Here is a 24,893-nt window from a genome sequence, read left to right on the forward strand (position 1 = left end):
AATGAATGAGCGTCAGTCAAAGCAAAACGTGTAATAGTCTCAGCCTACGAGACGCACATGCAGATTTCGCACCGTTGCGATATTTCATCTCCGATACAGGTTATACATTTGAGAGTTTTTACTACAGTTATTTCATTAAAAACGTTGTCTATGCGATGAGTCAGTTTATAAGTTGGACAAACCATGTCTTCTCGAAATTACTAGAGATTGAAAACCCTCACATTCGGGAACGTCCCTCATGTAAGGGTTTACAATCTCTAGTAATCCCTTGGAGACATGGGTTCTCCTACACATACAGATTGCCTCCTCGATCAACCATTCATGCCAATTTAATGACAACCATTATGTTATAATTCCTTCAATTTATTTACAAACAATTTGCTATCTACTCATGATGATAGTATAACAACAGAATGGAGACATAATACACTGGACAATAGAGATGAATTTGTCACGCAAAATATAGTACAATAATCAGAGACTGCACGATTCGTCTAATTCGTATTCTATTTTTCTTATCGCTATTCTTGACTAACTCCTGTAGCCACAAGTTTCGCAGCCTCTTCAACTTCTTCAGCTGTTCAAGCTGTATGTAACCAAATTTTGTTTACAATAAATTTGGGGAAATCATGTTGTTCTTAAGTATTGTAGCATTAAACAGCCAGGGTAATGTGTTCGAGACACGGAATACTTAAAGATTTTTTTATTTCTTTGGAAAATGGAAATAAAAACAGAACGTGTGGTAGACCATGGTAGACTTTATGATGATGTGGCCGGTGCCTGAGAACCAAGACTATTAATTTTTTAGCCTTAAAGGTAGAAGTTAAAGAACTGCCGGTCATACTCCTCAGTACTGAGGGATCATGATGTGTTAAGATGTTTTAACATTTTTTCCAAATTGCAACTCACACTGAAAGTCCATCAGCAGTGGTATACATGCCCATTTGCACATTTCAACTTGGTCCTTTGACTTTTGTGTCAAGAATCCATGTAACTTGCCTGTCATACTATTGTCAACATCAACACAGAATGAAACCTCCCAAATCACAAAATGAGAATGAGGGCAGTGAATGCTGAGTCTTTTGGTTTTGCCTTGTAAGAAACTGAACATGTTCAGATATTCTGTCCATGTCCCAACTGTTTTTCATCCAACCTTGAGAGGTGTAATTGCTTGGTACAGTCTTGTGACTGAGTTCTGTATCACATGTTGGAGTGCCTCGTCTCCACACTGAACCTCCTGCAAAAATAACAAATCATAATGTTCATAAGAAAAGCTATGAGTTCGTAACGTGGCTCAAGGTAGCAATTTTCAACAGGGAATTGGGATGTCTTGACCTCCTGTGACAGTCCTAGCCAAGAACCTCCTTCTCAGTTCTCACACACAAACATACATAACGATACTATTTAAGAGTCTGTCAATAACTAAATCAAATCTACAGTGATTGATATTAAGAACAATACTCCACAAGGTTGAGTTTCTATGACATCCTATCAAACAAGTTACGGCCTGACCACCTGTCAGTTGCCACTTATGAAGAGCATAGGTTGCTGGGGACCTATTCTAACAAGGACAACCCCTATGGGTCTGTGAGAATGGGGAACGACAGTTTGGTGCTAATTTGCAGGGGATATGATCTGTATGTTGTCACACAGTATCCTATGTAATTAGGGCAACCATTTACTGATCTACAGCCAATTGCTATACAACATAAGGTTTCAGTTAGCAGACAATGAGAGTCGGTTTCAAAGGATGCGAGATCAATATAAGGCCCAAATCCTTTGTGATTCCAATTTGGAGATTCTTGTACCGACAAATGGTGATTATTTATATCCAAATATCAGCCTCTGATCTAAGAATAATAATATTAAAGGGAGGATCATAGGATTCTGTCATGCCTTAAGGGATTCAACTCTGCACAACAAATAGCCATGCCCCCGACAACTAGGCCACTCATGAGAGTGTTTTTGTCTTGTTTAATGCTGCAATGAGCAATATTCCAGCTTTATAGCAACAGCTTGTACATAATCGACCATGGGCCAAACAATCCAGGGGTTGAGATCATGACCAATGATCCATGCTGTCGTAGTATGTTGACACATCAACCAAGTCATCGATCTTGACCACCTGGTCCATTTTGTCGCCTTGTCGGACCAATTGTAACTAACAAGGCTGTGGGCAGAGGTAAACATACATACCTGAGTCTCTAGGTTGATCACTGCTACCGTTTCATCCACTGTGACTGTAAGATTGTTGTTTTTGATCAGCTTCCCTGTGCTGTCCTGTCCAAACATCTCCTTCATCATGTCGATCACACACTCCTGGAAGTGGCTGCGGTCCACCACCATCACTGCTGGGACATCTGGGACAACACAAGCTTCATCCCTTAGTTTCATTCAAATCAGATCTACTGTGATACAATACCTTTATGTTTAGAGACCGGACAGTGCCTGTGTCAGGTGGACAAAAACAACATCGGAGTCCTCAAACAAATCTTGGCACTAAGTCCATGATATAGTATGTGAGCTACAACCGTTGTAGCGCTTAGATCACTTTGTGCAGGTTGACTCAGGACAAGTTTATAGCACTACTGGTGACCATTGTAAGAGTGTATTATTACATTCTAAAGAAGAAAATCTGCCACATGTACCAGCATTTCAGAAAGGTTAACTTTCTAGGATAGTGACTGATTGTTTTCTAAATGTCCTATGCTTATTGCACATTAAGTGATGATATAGAAGACTGTTCAGTAGATAAAATCATGAAAATTTTCTGATGCTGCCATGACTTTAAACCATGATGATATTTCTAGCCTAATACTTCCAATCTACACATTCAACAGTGCATCTGAGGGACATAATTTCAGTCTGCCCCGAAAATTGTTCAGGTCTTACTAGATAAGATACATTATAAGTAGACAGTCACAACTAATCTTATGTACAATTCATGGCCCTCAGAGCTTCAGGTTACAAGTTTAAGTCAGAGACTGGTATACATACTTTTCTGAGGCATGGGATCTTTCTCTGCTCTGAGGATGACTGTGACAACGGAGTCCGCATACATATCTGTCACAGGGTTAGCGATCCACTGCAACAAAACATTGTCATTAAGAAAACATCATTCATAGTACAGTTTAGTCCCGTTAGTCCGACATTGTTGGTTGCATATGATTATGTCTGATTAACAAAATTAGGTAGTATCAACATTCGTGATCGAAAATTGGACAACTATACGATACATAACGATTCAAACATGTTGTAATAAAAAAAAGGAAATATTCATATTGTTATGTTACATTGTTAGCGGAATATGTTTTCTATACATGCAAACTTTAAAGTTTAACACAAAACTACTGTTAATCAGATTGTCTTCACAGGGTGCCGCCATTTTGCATGAAACAAATGCAAGTGATATGAGAGGTGGTATCTGTTTGGTCAATAGGAGGGACATAGAAGGGATATAACTCCTTATAACCACTGGTGGCGCTACGATTGAGCCCAGGAGTTCCAGCCTAGTTCGGCAAGGGTGGAACCTGGACTTTTACAGTCAGTTAACTCCCTTGCCCCGGGAAGATCATCCTGGTTTCAAACATGTCTGGTCATCTTGAACACTGTCTTCCATGACAACTCTTATGGCCTAATATGGTTTCGATTGTCTTGACAACCTGTCTTCATGACAAAAACACGACTGATTGTCTTACTACCTCAAAGGCAACCACCCTGTGCGCGATTATGACCGTGATTGTCTCAAACACTCTATTCTCAATGACAACACATCTATGACAGTCTTGACCACTTACCGTTATGAAAAACATCCTGGGTTTGATGTGAGGTGAAATGGGGCTTAACGTCGCATTCAAGATCACAGGACTTATAAAGAAACGTGCATATGGCTACTCTTATTAGCCTGGAATAATGCTGTTGTCTAACCTGGATACCCAGCTCAGGCACAGTATACTGACTCCGGCCAACACTTCCTTGTTTTAGCCTCTAATTCCATCTTTTAAGGACTTTTGGTATGTCAAACCACCAACCTGCTGTCCGGGCAGACGCTCAATCCACAAGACCACAGAGCTTGTGTCCTAGGTACGAACACAACTATGACTATCCCAGTACCTACCTCTATGACAACCATTCTTGGTTCAAACACAACCGTGATTGTCTTGAACACCTTGAGAGCCTGTTTGTCGTTGACTTTGATGGCTTCCACGTCCCCGGCGAGCTGAGACAGGTAGTACCGAAGTAGAGGCAGTGTTCCTGTGTAGGCTATACTCAATCTCTGGGTCACTGTGCTCATGGCTAGATCGGTGTAATCTACAAAACAACATCACTCATTAAGAAATGTAAATTTTCTAATAAATTGTATATTTATATACTTACCCTATCTCACACTATGCATTTCTTCTTATTCTTCGATCCTGGTGTGGAAACATCCTAGAACAAAGTTTCCAGCTTAAAAAAATACCAATCATCGCCCAACACATCCCATACATCACCAAGTCACCACTGTGATCATGGGTCATGCACCACTGCAATCCTGTGCAAGACGACCCCTGCGAACGGATAGCCTGACATATCCAGCACCCTCATTCTCAATCTAGAGCATAAAGGCTGGTGTAACTGTGAAGCAGGGAAGGTTGGGTGGGCGTTAGTGTGTAAAAATAGGGTAAGTATATAAATATACAATTTATTAGAAAATTTACGAATTTTTAAACTTATTCTATCTCACACTATGCATTTAGCCCACGGTTGGATGGTGGGGCGCAGATACCCTAGCCTGTAAGGACCTCAACCGTGAGACGTACACGAGGAAGCTGGAACTAATCAGGAAAATTCAAAGGATTTTACAATGATTAGTGATAAACTCGTGTAAGGGTTCCTTCAAAAACCCTCTTTGTGCTACCAAGAGAGATACGGCATGACTCGGGGAATAATGTGTTCCATGGTTTCATACAGGATGCCGTTCCAAGATACGACTGCATAACCTTGAGCCAGGTGAAACCTACTCGGTCACGACTTCAACCTCACCCTGGACAGGAGAAGGTGTTCCGTTACAAACACCCCATCCCCGGCCAGACCTCACACATACGATCCGAAGGACGTTTGGCATCTCTTTTATTGCTTCATCAAACCTTTCAAGCTCACGTAGAGATTGTAGAGGGTAAGAACGGGAAGAGGAACCGATCGGCGTAGAGGATCGGGACACCATTTATACAAATGGCCGAACCGGATGGTGGCTTCTATTATGAAGACCTGTTTTTCACACAGGTCTTCAATCAACTACTGAGACATCATGTGCGCAAGACAGGTGAGCAGGTAAAGGATCGGGACACCATTTAAACAAATGGCTGCATTGGATGGTGGCTTCTATTGACGTTGACCGAAGTCCCAACAGATCATCTTCCCTATGGCTAGAGAGTTAACTGACTTTAAAAGTCCAGTTTCCACCCTTGCCGAAATAGACAGGAATCATGGGCTCGGTCGTAGCGCCACCTGTGGCTATTACGAGTTATGTCCCTTCTATGCCTCTCCACATTTGCTTCAAACAAAATGGCGGCGCCCAGTCAAGACGATCTGATTGATAATCAAAATCAGAATTGTGCGTTATATTGAGAGTTCTTTAAATGTTCATTTCAACAACACTGTAAAGTATCAGTACCCAGCGCATACCACGTATCGGACTGTCACAGTTTGCAGTGGATTAATGTCAAACCAGGAATCAGCAGGGACTCTGGAATCACTATCTGGAGTATCCACCCCTCTCGCGGATGACACTCATGAGGCGTTTCATGCTGCTGATCAGACATCGGATTTTCAACATTGGGATCCTCTGCCATTCTTGATGCAGTGCGTGGGTCCGTTCTTTCAGGTTTTGAATGGGAGGATCTCTAGCTCTCACTTAACAGCCAGGGTAATCACAAAGGCATTTAAGTGGGTTCAGATCAGGGTTTGTCATTATTTTATGCAACTGTATTTTGAATCAAGTGTTGATCATGTGTATATCTAACCAGGCTATACAGCACATGTTTAAGTATACATACATGTTTTTCAAGTGACCTGCACTGTTCTTATTACCAGTCCATCATGTCCACAGGCCAGGCCGATTACCTTGCCACTGGACAAACCAGGTATTTGGCTAGCACTCGAAGCCTGACAGTTTAACTTACTTGGCAGATCTCCTGGTGCTACGATGTGGTAGTTGAAGTTCCTCTTCACCAGGATCCCGGACACCTTTGTTCCTTGTTTGGCTTTCTCTGCTGCCAGACTGCCAACAACCTGCAAAATACATGACAACACTACACCTGCCTTCACTGCCAACAACCTGCAAAAGACATGACAACACTACACCTGCCTTCACTGCCATCAACCTGCAAAATACATGACAACACTACACCTGCCTTCACTGCCAACAACCTGCAAAATACATGACAACACTACACCTGCCTTCACTGCCAACAACCTGCACAATACATGACAACACTACACCTGCCTTCACTGCCAGCAACCTGCAAAAGACATGACAACACTACACCTGCCTTCACTGCCAACAACCTGCAAAATACATGACAACACTACACCCGCCTTCACTGCCAACAACCTGCAAAATACATGACAACACTACACCTGCCTTCACTGCCAACAACCTGCAAAAGACATGACAACATTACACCTGCCTTCACTGCCATCAACCTGCAAAATACATGACAACACTACACCTGCCTTCACTGCCAGCAACCTGCAAAAGACATGACAACACTTCACCTGCCTTCACTGCCAACAACCTGCAAAAGACATGACAACACTACACCTGCCTTCACTGCCAACAACCTGCAAAAGACATGACAACACTACACCTGCCTTCACTGCCAACAACCTGCAAAAGACATGACAACATTACACCTGCCTTCACTGCTAACAACCTGCAAAATACATGACAACATTACACCTGCCTTCACTGCAAACAACCTGCAAAAGACACGACAACATTACACCTGCCTTCACTGCCATCAACCTGCAAAATACATGACAACACTACACCTGCCTTCACTGCCAGCAACTTTTCACAATACATGACAATACTACACCGGTCTTCTCTGCCAACAACCTGCAAAAGACATGACAATACTACACCTGCCAACACTGCCAACAACCTGCATAACACATGACAACACTACACCTGTCTTCACTGCCAACAACTTGCAAAATACATGACAACACTACACCTGCCAACACTGCCAACAACCTGCAAAAGACATGACAACATTACACCTGCCTTCACTGCCAACAACCTGCATAACACATGACAACATTACACCTGCCTTCACTGCCAACAACCTGCAAAAGACATGACAACACTACACCTGCCTTCACTGCCAGCAACTTTTCACAATACATGACAATACTACACCGGTCTTCTCTGCCAACAACCTGCAAAAGACATGACAACACTACACCTGCCTTCACTGCCATCAACCTGCAAAATACATGACAACACTACACCTGCCTTCACTGCCAACAACCTGCAAAATACATGACAACACTACACCTGCCTTCACTGCCAACAACCTGCACAATACATGACAACACTACACCTGCCTTCACTGCCAGCAACCTGCAAAAGACATGACAACACTACACCTGCCTTCACTGCCAACAACCTGCAAAATACATGACAACACTACACCCGCCTTCACTGCCAACAACCTGCAAAATACATGACAACACTACACCTGCCTTCACTGCCAACAACCTGCAAAATACATGACAACATTACACCTGCCTTCACTGCCATCAACCTGCAAAATACATGACAACACTACACCTGCCTTCACTGCCAGCAACCTGCAAAAGACATGACAACACTTCACCTGCCTTCACTGCCAACAACCTGCAAAAGACATGACAACACTACACCTGCCTTCACTGCCAACAACCTGCAAAAGACATGACAACATTACACCTGCCTTCACTGCTAACAACCTGCAAAATACATGACAACATTACACCTGCCTTCACTGCAAACAACCTGCAAAAGACATGACAACATTACACCTGCCTTCACTGCCATCAACCTGCAAAATACATGACAACACTACACCTGCCTTCACTGCCAGCAACTTTTCACAATACATGACAATACTACACCGGTCTTCTCTGCCAACAACCTGCAAAAGACATGACAATACTACACCTGCCAACACTGCCAACAACCTGCATAACACATGACAACACTACACCTGTCTTCACTGCCAACAACTTGCAAAATACATGACAACACTACACCTGCCAACACTGCCAACAACCTGCAAAAGACATGACAACATTACACCTGCCTTCACTGCCAACAACCTGCATAACACATGACAACATTACACCTGCCTTCACTGCCAACAACCTGCAAAAGACATGACAACACTACACCTGCCTTCACTGCCAGCAACTTTTCACAATACATGACAATACTACACCGGTCTTCTCTGCCAACAACTTGCAAAATACATGACAACACTACACCTGCCAACACTGCCAACAACCTGCATAACACATGACAACACTACACCTGTCTTCACTGCCAACAACTTGCAAAATACATGACAACACTACACCTGCCAACACTGCCAACAACCTGCAAAAGACATGACAACACTACACCTGCCTTCACTGCCAACAACCTGCATAACACATGACAACACTACACCTGCCTTCACTGCTAACAACCTGCAAAATACATGACAACAATACACCTGCCTTCACTTATGGAATGTACACTACACAATAACATTATACCTGCCTTCACTGAGACTACCTACAGACAATACGTGATTTACTGAATCAATATTTGTGTGCGAAAGACGAGCAAATGAATGATTTTACCGTTAAAACTATATCCTATCATATGTAAAATAAACTTAATATACATTAAGTTAGGTACATTACATAAAGTGTGTTCAGTCTTGAAAATCCATGTACACAATGGGGAAAATGCTGCAAGTCACATTACCAAATGGTAAGTCTACATAGCACCAGCACAAAACGTGATTAATGTTACATTGCTTTCACTGAAAGTGCATAGGTTTTGAGCAACCTCTCAATTTATTCAGTCAGCAACTCATTATAAGCTGGGCACAAGCAGGTCAGTGTGTGATCATTGATCGAAACCATTACCATGTTTACATGTAAAGCAATGAGTGACTGAATTTAGCACTGCTTTCAACAGTGTATTACTGTATTGAAAACAAATGATCTGGTTATTAAAAGACTCTGTCACATAGCTGGAATATTGCTGTGTATGGTGTTAAGAAACAAACCAACATAATCAGGAATAGGAATTAACCCAGCATGTCTACTAGCCCGAATAGTGATAACATATTCCAAAATCCAAAATGTTCGAAATTCTTCTAGCTCTTAGGATATCTTAACATGAACAAAACTGGTCCGGGCGAGGGGGCTAGTGCTATTTCCAGCCCTGATAATCAGTGCTGGGATACCTATGTGAAAACACCCAGAACTTCAAGAACACCGATCTATTAAGTCACCTCTTACTACCTGCATAGGTTGGTGGGAATCTACTCTAACCAAAAATCCCCATGTGGCTGCAGTAATTATGACATACTGTGCAGTTTGAGGTCTTACCTTTGCCAACTTTTCTCCGCGGAAGTGTAGCTCCACAGCAACGGTGTTGCGAGGGTTGTGGACCTCCATCTTGTAGTCTGTGCTGTCTTCGTACTCCCGTTGTAGTGCAGCCTTCAGACGACTCATTTCATTAGCTTCACCATGCACCAGAACCTGGAGAGTAGCATTCAAATTTCATCAACATAGTATCAGTAAGGGTGCATGACTTTACACCACTTTTTGCAATATGCCAGGATTATGGCACTGGGTGATACCAAGAATGGGATTCACAAGTCTATAAAATAAGCCAAAATTTCAGTCAGACAATCAGATGGGCAACTTTGCAAAGTTACCAGACGAGATGAAATGTTGCCAATCCATTTTTTTTAAAGGATAAACATAGGAATGGTACTGTTAAATGTTAGTTCTCAGAAAATAACCATTAACTGGTGGATTGTCAACTTAGTAACTTTAACCTTTCAAAAACTGACTGTCCTTCAGCAAAATAGACTGTCTTGGACTGTCCGGCAGGTGGGTATTTGAAACACTGGCTTCACACTTTGCACCCATGACACTAATAATGAGCTCACTCTATACAAGGCAAGGAAAGTCAACATAGCAACTTGCAGATTTTAATACATTAGGGAATACACAAATGCTCATTCATACCAGGACTCGCGACAGGTTGAGCAACACTTACAACATGAGGAGGTTTGAGAGCACGGAGGAACTCGCTGGTCTGCTGGTAGTCTGCGTGGGCGGAGAAGGAGATATAATCTACAGAACACTTTAGCGGCAGCTTCTGCCCTGTCATTGTCACAATCTCATCCGGCTCAGACAGGATGTGCTGAAACATTGTTAACAAACTATAAGGTGGGCTTTCAATCATAATATTCATAGAATCAACAGGCCATATTTATAAGAAAGTTCTTTTCCAAAATCTCCATGATTTTATCTGAGTGCAAGGCATAGTTTTCAACCACTGAGCCACACACACACAAGCTAGAACTATCAAGGCATATTTGCACATAGACATACCTGATATTTAACTTTTTGAACATAAACAATGTCAAGGTGAGTCTCAAATACAGAAATTATCTCTATGAAAATCCCCATAAAATCTCATTAAAATCAGACCTTAGTTCTCGCTACCGCTAAACAAAGATCTGAAGAAATCCATTAGGGGTCATGTCAGAACAAACTTTCATCCGACCAATCAGAGCGTCGCTTACCAGATTATTAAAGTGACAGTCGGAATGTGATTTCCAATCATGCAACCTCGAAAACTTTGACATGGGGTATTCCGAGCGATTGTTACGGGTTTAACGACTGAATCCTTACAATCTAGACCATCTATTAGCCATTCCAGAATATTGTTTTTGTTCAGGTTTCAAATTTTTAATCGAGAATTTGTCAAAATATGTTTCGACGCGTAGTCGCCCATTTGAAATTAGTGCAGTAAAGCACGAAAAAGTTGCCTTCTGACTGGTCATTCCATTGGTCGGTCAAAGTTCGTGCAAGGTCGGACATACCCGTAACGGGATGTCCTCAGATCTTTGTTTAGCCTTAGCAAGAACTAAGATCTGATTTTAATGAGATTAATCCTCTTAAAACTATTCCTTTAGCAATATTAATAAAGATCAAATGTAGGGTGTATGAGTGAGTATGCTTTAAAGTCGCTTTTAGCAATAATCCATCAAATATCATGGCAGGGGACACCAGAAAAGGGCTTCACACATCGTATCCATGTGGGGAATTGAACCCGGCTCTTCAACCAATGCTTTAACCACTAGACTACCCCACTGCCCCATCAAATCTAAAAATGTCTTCCTAGAGGGAACTCAGCTCAAGTTTGCTGCCCTTTTTCATTGAAGGCTTACACTTTGTGATTTGTGCCTTGTGAAAAATTGAGACATCATTTCTTGAACTAGCTCACACAACTCTAAAATGAACAGATAAGTGTTGTTACAATGACCTGACTGGATTTCCAATTTATCTGAGCCATTGTTTAACTATAACCAATTCCAGTAGGATTCATCAAGAAATGGCTTCTTGAAATAGTATTGGGTTGTATACTCCCCAGGGAGCTGAGAATGAAAATCCAGTGTACACTGATATATTGACCGAGGTAATAATAGTGTAGTGCTATGAGCGTCCACATGGTGGACATATTATTTTTCCTTATCATAATGTGAATGCCATTTTGTAAACATTATCTCCCTAAAATTATCAATCTCATTAAAATCAGATCTAAGTTCGGGCGGGCTGTAACTGTTGTTCAGAATACGAGACCTACAGAGAGCTGGACCAATAACCAATAAATAAGATAACAGCATTTCTGTCACAAAGGTCCATGAAATATGGAGAACACCAGTAGTCCATGATTAATAGTTTCATAACTTACCTTACCTGGGAGATTCTGGGTAAGAATATAGGTGCACAGCAACCCATGCTTGTTGTAAGAGGCAGCTAAATGAATTGGGTGGTCAGACCTGGTTGATTACAAGGCATCATATCCCAATTGCTTGGATCAATGCTCATGATATCAATCACTGGATTGTCTGGTCCAGACTTGATTATTTACAGACCGCCATCATATAGCGGGAATATTTGCTGAGTGCGGCATTAAACCACAAACAAACATAACTGACCTTTGCTAGCGTCCCCTCCACACAGTAGCCAGCAATTATACAGCCATTCCGCTTATCGGTACACCAGCTCTCAAACAGTTCCCTTGACAACCCACTCTGCATCATGCCAGGACTGGCTAGCACCACTGATGGACCAATGTCCTCAAACTGCTCCATGCTCTGAAACAGAATACAGTTGATGATGCTTGAGATTCTTTGTATTACACATTTGGATTAAATGACCATGGGTAAGATTTCCTGATATTTCAAAGTGAATTTCAGATACTACCTCATTATTGACAATATAAGGTCATCCATTATTCACGACTTGAAGAACCCATCACATCAGGTCATCTGAACATTACTGCCTCCTTCTAACTTAGCTCCTCTCAAGGGGAGGAGACAGGATTAGTCAAATGACATCTCCTCCACTACCACAAATGGTAGGTTGATCCTGCTAAAGGTTTGGTAAAGATTTGTCCAACAAATTCAAGGCTTTTCGCAACATTCGTACTGTATATCGCCGTCTATAAAGCGACCCCACACATAAGACGACCCCCCTGTACAAGCCTTAAAAATCAATGCTAATTTACATACCCCGTCTATAAAGCGAATCAGAATGAAGCACATCACCAGCGCATACACAATCCCTACATCTGCAATAAAACCTGTTTGTATTCTGCAGAAAAAAATTACATCAATTCCCTTCAACGATTAGGGAAAGGAACAGATCATAACAATTGAACTTGGTCAATACAAATTTAAAAGTTGAGATAAAAAAAACCACTAGACATGATCATTTACCGTTTAAATTGTATTTCCTGTTCTGATAGGCATTGTTTTATATGCAGAGATCTGAGATTGCCGTGAGTGTTGTCTCATAAACTAAGCCGGAAGTAGCAATCAGCTGTACACACGTTTCTTGGAAACTACCGGTGATTTGCTTAATAATTGCCCAATAATATAACTTTAAAGAATTTTGATACAATAATCGAAAGAATTGAATCTGAAACTGTTATGTCATACGGAATAATTTATTCCAGTATCATGTTATTTTAGTAGTATTTTACTATATATATTTGAAATAAATTAATAACCATTAGCATAGCACTTTGGTACAGCTGATCGCTATTGCCGGATATTTTAATTGTATGGAATAATTTGACCAATCACCTCCAATGCTTCCGCGCTCGCGATAGTGAAAACTTTATGTTGACAAATAATAGTCAAACTACAACTTTCAGCGAGTAAAAGAATGGAATTTATGATATATATATATGCATTCTCTATCCACTAAAGTTCGTTTCAAGGCATCATTAGCGGTAATATGACTGTGGTTCCTGTAAATAACGGTGAGTTGTGCGATCTTCCGATCACTTCACATACAATTTTGCCGAAATGAAAATAAACAATATTGAATGAAATTTTGAATAAAATTAATAAAATAAAATACAAAGGTAAGTCCAGGTATATAATGAACTGTTTTTATAATTCAAGCAATCATCATGCAAACGAGGTATCATATACGGAGTTCATATTACTCTTTATCATGCAGCATTATTGCATACCTTTGCAGGCATTAAAAAACACTTTTGCATTTCACATATAAACATTCTAAAAAAATTGAGATGGGGTTCAAGAACTTTTAAGTCATGTTTACTTTCAAGGCATTTCAAGACAATGCCGATTTAAGGTCTTTTCAAGACAAACTCTAAAAATCAAGGCCCATTTCAAGCCCTGAGCTATACCAATTTCCACCAATTACAGCCCAGTCAGACACCTCCAGACAGAGGGGTGCACTAATCATCTATACATTTGAAAGTAGGTGGCCGGTGATACATAGTTTAAACATGGTCCAACACTATACCTAAATCATTTTGTGAAATACTTTTCATAAAAACGTGACTACGAGCCACGCGGAGCTCCAGACAACATTTTTAGCAATTGACTTTTTACTTAAAGGTTTCTATTTTAATTTGGTTATTACATTATTTATTGAGTAACCAATATTTTTTCACTCATCTATTCATCATGCTATTGGGTTTTTTTCAAAATGAATAAACATTTTGAGATTCAAAAAAAATTTAAAAAAATGTTTAAGATGTACATAACGGTTCAAACTGTAGGCTTAACTCGGAAAGTAAATTAGCTTGTAATTGTGCTTCGGACATAAGCGCCATTGTACGCATGCTGAAAAAGCTTCACTGCATTTTTACTAGGCTGTTTTTAATTTCATTTAATGCATGCGTTTCTGTATGCAGGTTCATTGAAAGTAATTGAGAAAGTAATTGAGTATTAAATATTTGGGGGGTGGGGGGGGGGGGGGTTAAGCAAATACACAGCTTATCAGTAGCTCTGACCACTATTGCTTCCCAATCTGCATTCATATATGACCTGTATGTTTATATGGGATCCTAACTTGCACCCTTCCTTAAAAAACCCTGTATCCATGCAAGACAAAACAACTTGATTCTGGTAAGAAAGCCAAACACAATTCCTGGTAACATATGGGAGTTGGTCTTCCTGCTGGTTACCCTCCAAGTACTGTCCATCTTTAGCAGTCATTGTGGACACTGAATACCCGTTATAGTCGCACCTTGAGGTTGATGATGTGTTTGAAGATGAAGGGGTTGCTGATGGTGATCTGACGTCTGATCTTGTCATTCATGGCGTTGATGTACGTCTGGTACACACTCATACACTTCTTGGCCAGCGATGATGCGTAGTAGATGGGGATGTCGTGAAGCTCAGGATGTTGACTCCAGTATTCATCTGAACAATATTTTAGTTCTTTAAAACCCAGTTGTGAAAATAAGCATGAAAATTAAGTTTTTTTTGTCATTTGCTGTATGCTAATAGTTCAAAATTTAGCGGGTCTCTAGATTCAAATGCTATGGCAGCAAGCCCCCAGACAACAGGGCCCCTGAAAACACTGAATGAGCTAGGAGTCTTATGTTTGTCAACATTTCTACAGTGAACTTGGGCTTAGTACACACAGGGATTTATGTAGGAATTCAAACTACCGTTTTCGACGTAATAAGCGCTCAGGGCTTCTCAAAATTAGAAATAGGAGGCTCATATTAGAATATTATTTTGAGTGGAAAGATTTCGTGGTTTATGCTGACAGCCTGAAATGTTTATATACGACAGACATATTTTTCCAGGATTTTGACCATAATTTAGGGTGCATATAACATACAAGTGCGTATTATACACAAATAAATAAGTCTTGTGTACATTAATCAATTGGAAGGGTTGCTAATTGAGACTGTTCACTAGCCAATATATTAGCAAATATCGCCGTGGGCGCTTATTACGTCGAATACGGTCAGTCTTTTGGCAGGCAATTTGGGAAACTAAATCAGTATTTTGCTTAAGTCACCTCTACAAAGCCATAACATTCGTTATGAATGTGTAACATGAATCGGGATATTTGTAATTTCAAGTTAAAAATTCTTACAGACATTTGCTGCAGACTTGTGGCCTCTGAGGAGAGCTAGATAAATCCAGTGGTTGAAAGCATGGTCAACAGTCCATGCCTTTGGGGAACAACAACACACACAGACAGCCAGGGACCTCCTAGTCTATTGTTTAATGCTGCACTCAGCAATATTCAAGCTCTAGGACAGCGGAGTGTAAATAATCAAGTCTGGACCAGTCAAACCAGTGATTGATATTGCAGCAATCGAGGGTACGTTGAGGGTATGATGACAAATAAGTCACCTTGTACGACCAGCACTGGTTGCTGGGGACCATTCTAACCCTGTTGTTTGGTTTGGTTGCCGCACTCAGCAATATTCCAGCTATATGACGGCGGTCTGTAAATAATTGAGTCTAGGCCAGACAATCCAGTGATTGATATCATGAGCACTGATCCACGCAATTGGTGAGTGAGTGAGTATGGTTTTATGTCGCTTTTACCAATATTCCAGCAATATCACGGCGGGGGACACCAGAAATGGGCTTCACACAATGTACCCATGTCGGGAATCGAACCCGGGTCTTCGGCGTGACAAGCGAACCCACGCAATTGGGATCAATGACTTGCTTTAACCAAGTCAGCGAGCCTGACCACCCGATCCCGTTAGTCGCCTCTTATAACAAGCATAGTCGCCTTTTACGGCAAGCATGTGTTTCTGAAGACCTATTCTTCACAGGTCCATTCTAACCCGGAATCCCAACAGGGTGGCAGGTCCTAGAGACATTCCCACAGTCATGCAATGTGCTCAAAGGCAAGTGAGTTCGGTTCAACACTGCTGTGAACAGTAATTCCAAACCAGTCATGAAAAAATGACACATTTCTTGTTTTTCAACAAAAAATTTAAAATTTGAACATTATTTAGGGCAGTGCCATTTATTGTTGAGAGGGTGGGAACATTAGAGTCGACCCAGATTGACCACCGTGCAAAGGTCTGAAGCCTGCGCTAGGCACATCCCTTAGATGACCGCTTGCGCCACGATCAGCGGCCTAAGACGGTGCACACCCTCCACGTCTTCATCAGAAACCTTTCTGAGGTAATGATTGGCAAATACCGAGTCAGAACACCAGTAACAACCCATCAATATTCTGTGAACAGAGATATTAGAGTGTAGGGCTAATGTTGGTGCTAGTGCACGGATCTCGAGCGGGTTTGACCCCGCAACCAGTAACCCCTGTGACCGGTACGCCAGATTGATGACAGAACGAAGCCATAATGCAATTGAGTTGCGAGTTATGTCACCAGTCCGATTAGGGTTACACGATATGAACAGACGGTCGCACCCTTGTCTACATTCATTCGAGGCCTTAAAATAATACTTAAGGGCCCTTACCGGACACAGTGAACTGTCCTCGGTATCAGCAGGATGTAAGATTTCCTTGAGTGATCTTACAGTGAATATTCTCTCAGTTTGGCCAAATTTCTGATTCTTAGCGACGAAGCCCATGAGCAGGCCTAGGCGGACCGCTCCTTCGTCGCCCTTCGTGATTGCAACACTAAGGAGAGATCCCAGGCCGATACCCAAAGGCGGCCCTTTTTAAGATCTTGCTGCTTGAAACCCTTGATAATACCCCAATCACCGGCTTTTTTGAGAGACTGGTACCCATAGCAACGTCCCGTACCGTAGCAACGGACGAGACATAGTTGGCAATGGAACCCCCAGAGAGTTTCCGGGTCTCTCATAAGTGAGACATGAACCGAGCAACGTCCTGCACAGATACCTTATCTGGCGAATGAATGTGAGGTTGTCTACACCACTTCGTGAAAATAGCCCAGCGTGCATTATACACCTTCTGGGTAGAATCACGATGCATACTAACGTATGCCAGAGACGCCCGACGAGAAACCTTTCCTCCTCAGTCGCTCAGTGACAACATCCACGCGTGCAGATTGAACTGCACGCGTGGGGGATGAAGTTTATGGGTGTGAGGGTGGATCAGCAGATCCGGTCTCACAGGCATGAAGTGGCGACTGTGTGGCCTGGGCCAGCAAGTCGGGGGGACCATGATCTGTTGGGCCACATGGGCGCAATCAGTAACATTTGACAGCGGACTCCACGGAGCCGGCTTAGAATGAGTGTTATTAACGCCGTCGGCGGGTAAGCATAAGCGTCCATGCCCGTCCAGTCTAACGCGAGTGCATCATGATCGATGGCCCTCGGGTGCGGGACTGGTGATACAAACAACGGGAGTTGATTGTTGAACCGTGTTGCGAACAGGTCTACCATCGGACGTCCCAGACGTTCGCACAGCCACTGAAACACTACGAGTATCCACTCCGTGGGGCTCGGATCCCGAGGCCTCGACAGAGCGTCTGCCAGTACGTTCCGCACACCGGGGATGTGACGGGCGCGACCTGGCATGGGATACAGTCCACCAGAGCGTAAAACTCGAACGTGAGATCGAGTAGTGAGTGACTGTGGGTTACCCCCAGTTTGTTCACTTAAGACGCTACCGTCGTGTTGTCAGTCGACAGCATGAGTCAGGCGCCGACTTCCAGTGATTGACTGCGTTGATCACTGCCTTGAACTCTTGGCAACTGATGTGAAGACCTAGTTCGTCTACGCACCACAGCCCCGAGCTCACCTCCCCCTTTAGATGGGAGCCCCAGCCCACTAGAGAGGCGTCTGTATACAGGTTCAATGTGGCCTTGAAGGGTCGCATAGAGACTCCTGATAAGACGTTGTATGGGACCATCCACCACTCCAGATGCGTCGGAGCCGATCTGGGAGGGCGACGGACGCACTGTTCTCCCCCTGTGCTAACAACTGGATGAAAAACCGTTGCAGGGGGCGGAGTTGGAGACGACCCCGTTCGGTGCAGTCTTGGGCTGATACAAGTAGCCCTAACAGCTGTTCCCAAAAGAGAACAGTCTGTTGCACCGCTAAGACTTTGGCAATCATCGCTTGAATCTTGTGCCACCGATCTGGGGGGGACAAAGAGGCGATGATGGGTCACCATGTCGAACCGACCTTCGATGAACTTCAAGTTCTGCGAGGGGGTTAACTCGCTCTTGGGGAGATTGACAATCCACCCCAATTGCTCCAAGAGCCGAAGTCCGAAATCGAGTTGGAGTGACAGGGTGTCCGTCACTCGATTGGCCACTAGCGAGTCATCCAGGTACGTGAAGTACCTGATACCCCTCTTGTGCAGGAGCCCCACAATGGGGGTGGTTAACCGGGTGAACAGCCAGGGAGCGGACGATAGGCCGAATGGGAGTGCTACCCATTCGTAGTGCCGGCCTTGAGAGACGAACCCAGGGGTCCGGAAACCGTCATATGCGCCGGACATGTCCGATTGGGAATCTCAAATGTCCGTTTTAAAATATTGCTTACCGGACATTTTAAAAAGTATTGTCCGGACATTCTTAAATTTTGACCGGACATGATCAACAGTTAGGACTGAGCAGTTTCTGTCTGCAGTTGCAACACAAAGAAGATTAACTACACTGACAAGCTTTGTTTGTTTTGATTGCTGTAAATACATCGTACCTACATGATAGTCCAATCGGTCAATCACTGTAATAGGCAATAAACTGAGTTGACACTGATTAATCGAGGATTAATTACTGAGAACATCTTGTTAATTTGAGTGAAAGGTGTTTACAACTGTACATTAATACCTTGCATCATCGATGTACCTCATTATCCTCACAATGCTACGATACGTAACCTCAGACAAGAAGCGAAAGCGTGATGACAGCCAGTCGACCGATGCAGATCAGTCGAGCGGATCTGCCAAACCCTCAAAGTCTGGACGATCATTTTGTAAGTCGTGGCTAAAGACTTTCACTTGGTTGACATACAATGAGCATTTGCAGATTTTATTGTTTTCAGTAGCTAGTCGTATATTGAATCTTGATTGACCGCTATTTTGCTTTCTCGGACGATCGATATCCAATTTTTTTATGGTCAATAAATAAGTACAGATGAAAAAAGTATTCAAATAACTATTGCTATCAACGATATTTTAGTATTTGTGATTAAATTATCTGTCTTGTTTTTAAAAAAATCTTTAGTTTAAAAAAACCATTTCTTGTGAGGTCACGTGATAACCAAATATGGGATAATAGTCTCGATCCAAATGTTACAACGCGTACACTTGAGCAGACTCATGAATATAACTCATGAATATTAACTAGACCGTTCACTACGTTAACAGATCGTTATTATAACAGAAACAAACATATGTTTTCCATGTAAATCTAAAATGATATTATTTGTTATTAATTGTCCGGTGAATTAAACAATTTAAATTGAAACAATTCATAATTCATCATATTATGAATACGTAAACTTGTAATGTGTGTGAAAAGTCGTACTAAAATACGCTATTTGAAGGGGGCGTGGCCTAAATGCAAATGTCCGATTGGGATTTTAAATTTTCCGGACCCCTGGACGAACCTGAGATACTTGTGATGGTCCGAATGAATCGGAACATGCAGATAAGCATCCTTCAGGCAATCAATGCGAGCCAGTCGGCGGGCATGATCAGTGCTTTCAGGTCTGCCAAGGTCAACATTCTGAACTTGGGCGGTTTGTGTAGGTACAACTCGTTGAACGATATCAGGTTATGAATCATTCTGAGTTTGGCTCTGTCCTTCTTGGGAACGAGAAATATCCTGGAGTAAAACTCCGGTGTTATTTCTGGTAGGGCTAACTCCAGTACCGCCCTTTTCTCCACCAACCTGCCGCATCGGCGAGGATGGGAAAATCGGCTTTCGAATAGAAACCTTCAAACGGGGCGACAGTGAGCGGCGGATCGGCCTTGAGATCTAGCTGATAGCCATGCCGGATCGTGTTGACCACCCAGGGGTCGTCGAACACTTGTTCCCAATTCTCCCAGTAAGTCTGAAGTCTGGCTCCTACCGGGGAAGGAAAGGGAGGCCTGACAGGCTGCAGCAGGTGCAACTGTCCAGGGCCGAGTGACTTGGGTTCACCTACGGGCCAACCGAAGTTGACTCTGTTGGCATACGAACCCCTTCAGTGAGAGTCACCTGGAGGAGCCCTTGCCGTCCTTAGACGGTTTGGGCTTCCCCCAGTGTCCCTTCTTCCCGCGAAAGGGCGGCAGATTGCCCTTACCGGCACCCTCGGGGCGGGGCTTCTTCCCGGGGGAAGAAGGACCCGACCCCTTGGACTTACCGGCCGCAGCATCCTGGCACCCAGGCGTCGATGCAAGGACCCAACAAGATCCAGCGTGTGCCGAGAGGCCTCGGCAGACACAGCAGCCTGTTGTTCTTTCAGAGCGCCAGGGATCTTGTTAAACAGGGTCCGTGCAGACCAAGGCTGCAAAAGGAGGACCTGGTTAGCAGCGTCCAACCCCGAGTTGGCAAGGTACGCTTGCCGTCTGAGGAAGTGGCACGTGCCGGAAAGAAAAGCCGAAGACCCGGCCACGTACTCAAACGAAGCATTTAAACCGATTAAACAGTTGTCATGGTTGTAAATGCGCTGGTCTCGGTCCGTTGGAGAACCTTCGACCAGACTGGCCACTGCTGCCAAGTAGGTATCCCCGTGCGACATGGAGTGCCTAGCGAGGGTGTCCAACTGCTGCAAGGTAGCCTGTGGCACCGTAGCAGCCAGTTGGGCACGAACATCCAAACGCTCGACGTGGGCCTCGGCAGTGGGACCGGCCTCAGGGAAGGCAAGGTCATGCACCGGGAATGAACCGAGGACGGGGACGGAACAGCCAGGGGCCTATCCTGGGATAAGGTTGCCAGCTTGGAGTCAACGAGTTACGAAAGCAATGCGGTAACAGAGTCCCCGGTCAGCCCAAGGGCCACCAGGGGATCCGCTGCAGACGTGGAAGGGGTACCCGCAAGGGAGCCCCGACCGGACGAGACGACCACCACAGGAGTGGAGACAGACTGCACGTAGAGCCTGTAGCGCTCGAACGCCTCAGGCCGCAGACCGTCACACAGGGCGCACCGGGTGTCCCCGCAAGGAACCCTGCACCGCAGGCAATGATTGTGGGGATCCCGGGACGATAGAAATTTGCGGCACACTGCGCAACGCCTGGTTGCGGGAGTGGAGGGGGTGGAGCACGGCGAAGTGTCCATGTCAGACATTGTTTAAGCTATAAACAAAGAACAAAACATGGTTACAACACAAGCTCCACAAATATTCACAATGAACACTTTCACAAGAAAATAAACGAGTAATGCGAATATAGAACATACACATATTTTAGCGTGAGAGAAATAGGTGATGTAAAAAAACAAAAACATACTATAACAGGGGAACGTAAGACGCAACGTGCAGACGAAACACCCCGTAAGTATATAGAGAAAAGGGCGGGGAAAAAATTTCCTTTTGGCGGGAAAAATATTTCCGAGCGTAGTTAAAGCAAACACCCTCGATAGATACAGTTTATATGCTAATAAACAGTAATAAATATTACCAAAGGATGAAGAAACACGAACGCTTCTGAGCAGTCTTAGAACGTCTTGCTGAGGCAAGCGAAGAGACAAGAGTGAAGGGTGTCACATGGCAGCTCAGGTGGCTACGCACGTGCTGCATGAGGTAATTGACATGTCTGTGTTAAATTTCGTTATAAGAGCAGTTGTCGGAGACAACAGCCTCGGTATAACAGTGGTAACGTATTACTTAATGTAATATGTTATAAGTAGGGGCCACATGAATTTTTTGTACATTAAATGGGGGGGGGGACAAAATATGATAGTCCGATAGTCCGAAGACCCATCTCCCCCCCACCACCCAACCAGTCCCTAACTTCATAAATATGATTTCTTCATCATGTTCCATTCATCTTTTCCACTTTCAGAACTGTCAAATCATAGAAACTGGAAAAAGATTCATTTATGCTGATTCTCATCAAAACAAAAAGTGGGAATAAATATTCAAAATAGACTCCGTCATATAGCTGGAATATTTCGGAGTGCAGTGTTAAACAACAAAGAAACAAAACTGCCAGAATTGCAAATCTCTCACCTAAAATGAGCAGCAGTTCCTGAGCTCGGCCAAGGGCAAAGACAGGCACAAGACAGCGACCTCCTCGATTGACAATGTCGTGGACAAGACTGGTAAATCTCAACTCTCTATCCTCCCGCTTCTCATGGATGTGTGTGCCGTAGGTCGACTCCTAGAATATAGGGGAAAGTTGTACAGCTAAAGCTCCTCACAGTGACAGCTCATTCGTAGAGCTCTCTATACTACCACAGCCAACAGTCACAGCTCGCTACAGTGCTAGGCAGCCTACAACTATACATGGAGTTGAACTTGCAACCAACTGACCATTTAGATTATGCTTACAAACCAGTGATGACTGTCACGATGCTGAATACTCTTTCCCCAGATAAATTGTTCTATTTATTTCTTAATATGGATTTCTATTTCAGGTGATTATTACAGTAAAAATGTGAGGGTGAAGCTGGTATCATCATTACCTCAAGGGCTAGCATTTCCTACACTAATCCTTGGATCCATTCCCATGGTTCTCACGACTGCAAATTATCCGCCCTTGATTTTCATTAACAACCAATCAAACATCAACATTAGGGAAAGGGTAAGGGAGGTAACCTAGAAACCAAAGCCAAAGCCACTGCCAGTCACACAGGGAGTGTAACGAAGAAGTCACAAATTTGGAAGGAACATGTTGCACAGCTAAGGGGAGATAACTCACACTTCAGCCATAGAAACTGGCATCAGTGAGTTGTGACTAAGAAGTCATATGAGATACTGCTTTAACTTTGCCAATATCAGAGTTGTGGAATTTCTCATTCCAATACAGCTCAAATAAAACCAAACAAAACAACAAAACCACACACACACTCACAGAAACACCTTTGAAGGATAAATGTGAAGGATAAATATGAGATGACTACAGATCGAGATGAGCGGGTATCAGAAGTTCACTCACGATGATGACAATATCTGGTCGCACATTGGGGATCTCAGCTGCCATTAAATGTCTGTCTTCCTGTCGTGAATAGTCTCCAGTGTACAGCACCTGTCAACAACAACTTGACAGTCAGCAACACCACTGCAACAGCAATACCAACTTGGCGGTTACCAAGTTTTAATGACACATTACACCAAACATGTCAACAGAACGTCTATCAGTATGGGTCAGTTTGGGCAGCCATACTGGAGAGTGTGTTTATCTGTTTGCTGAATAATACCTCACTCAGTAATGTTCCAGCTACATATGTGACGGCAGCTTGTTAACAATTGAGTCTGGCCAATCAAGCGATTGATATTATGATCTACAATCTACACAATTGGGACACGATGAAAAGCATCAACAAAGTCAGCAAGCTGACCACCCGATTCATCTTGTCGTGTATTTCGACAAGCATGAGTTGCTGTGACATATACTCATGCCTGGAATCCCTAAGGGTGGTCTCGACGCAGGCTGCATATGTTGTACCAAGGTCAAATATTGAAATTCCCAGTAGTACTAGCAACAGCCTAGGAAGGACGATGTCAAATCACCAAGCCTGATCATCTATCCATTTACCGTATTCGACGTAATAAGCGCCCCGCTCTAATAAGCGCCCACAGCGATATTTTCTAATATATTGGCTAGTGAACAATCCCAATTAGCACCCCTTCCCATTGATCAATGTACACAGGACTTATTTATTCGTGTATAATACGTATGTTATATGCATTCTTACCTATGGGAAATTAAATTATGGAAAAAATATATCTGTCGAATATAAACATTTCAATCAACCACGAAATGTACGATCTTTCAACTCTGTTGTTTTTCACCAAAATAATATTCTAATAAGAGCCCCCTATTTCTTACTTTGATAGCGCCCTGGGCGCTTATTATGTCGAATATGCTTTGTATGTTTGCAGTATAGTTATTTTTTATCAACAAATGAAGAAAAAAAGAAAGTGCTCAGACCATGCTGATTGTTTGTTTGTTTGTCAAAGAGTCCAAATTGCTGAAGACCAGTTCTAACCTGGATCTTCACTGGGGGAGACAACATGCTCACCAAAGAGGTTTTGCACAAACGTCTTGTACAGAGTCATTTGACTTTCATGAGTTATACACGACCTCATTTCATTACTTCACCAAACACAGACATGTGTCCCATCTACACCATATATCAGCTGTATACATTTCCACGAGCACGGGTATGGTGCTGACAAACCTAGAAACATAATCGGGGCGAACCGGGATTCGAACCCTCAATCATAGGTTCCTGG

At 43.1% G+C, this 24,893-nt stretch overlaps 1 protein-coding gene across 2 annotated transcripts in view; it reads right to left on the reverse strand.

Moving 5' to 3' along the window:
• Positions 1 to 347: 347 nt before the first annotated feature.
• Positions 348 to 24,893, reverse strand: part of LOC124135376 (cleavage and polyadenylation specificity factor subunit 3-like) — a 33,990-nt gene continuing 9,444 nt past the window's right edge. For both annotated transcript variants that reach the window (XM_046500691.2, XM_048385708.1), the window contains exons 7-17: positions 23,593 to 23,682; positions 22,665 to 22,815; positions 14,836 to 15,011; positions 12,261 to 12,419; positions 10,310 to 10,456; positions 9,631 to 9,783; positions 6,165 to 6,273; positions 4,118 to 4,311; positions 2,998 to 3,085; positions 2,197 to 2,360; positions 348 to 1,237 (exon numbers count right to left, since the gene is read on the reverse strand). In XM_046500691.2, coding sequence (XP_046356647.1) covers positions 1,145 to 1,237; positions 2,197 to 2,360; positions 2,998 to 3,085; positions 4,118 to 4,311; positions 6,165 to 6,273; positions 9,631 to 9,783; positions 10,310 to 10,456; positions 12,261 to 12,419; positions 14,836 to 15,011; positions 22,665 to 22,815; positions 23,593 to 23,682 — 1,524 coding nt within the window. In that variant the 3' untranslated portion in view covers positions 348 to 1,144. The remainder of the gene's footprint in view (positions 1,238 to 2,196; positions 2,361 to 2,997; positions 3,086 to 4,117; positions 4,312 to 6,164; positions 6,274 to 9,630; positions 9,784 to 10,309; positions 10,457 to 12,260; positions 12,420 to 14,835; positions 15,012 to 22,664; positions 22,816 to 23,592; positions 23,683 to 24,893) is intronic.

The sequence above is a fragment of the Haliotis rufescens genome, unplaced genomic scaffold (assembly GCF_023055435.1).
Source record: "Haliotis rufescens isolate VD_foot unplaced genomic scaffold, xgHalRufe1.0.p SCAF_6, whole genome shotgun sequence".
NCBI classification, from domain to species: Eukaryota; Metazoa; Mollusca; class Gastropoda; order Lepetellida; family Haliotidae; genus Haliotis; species Haliotis rufescens.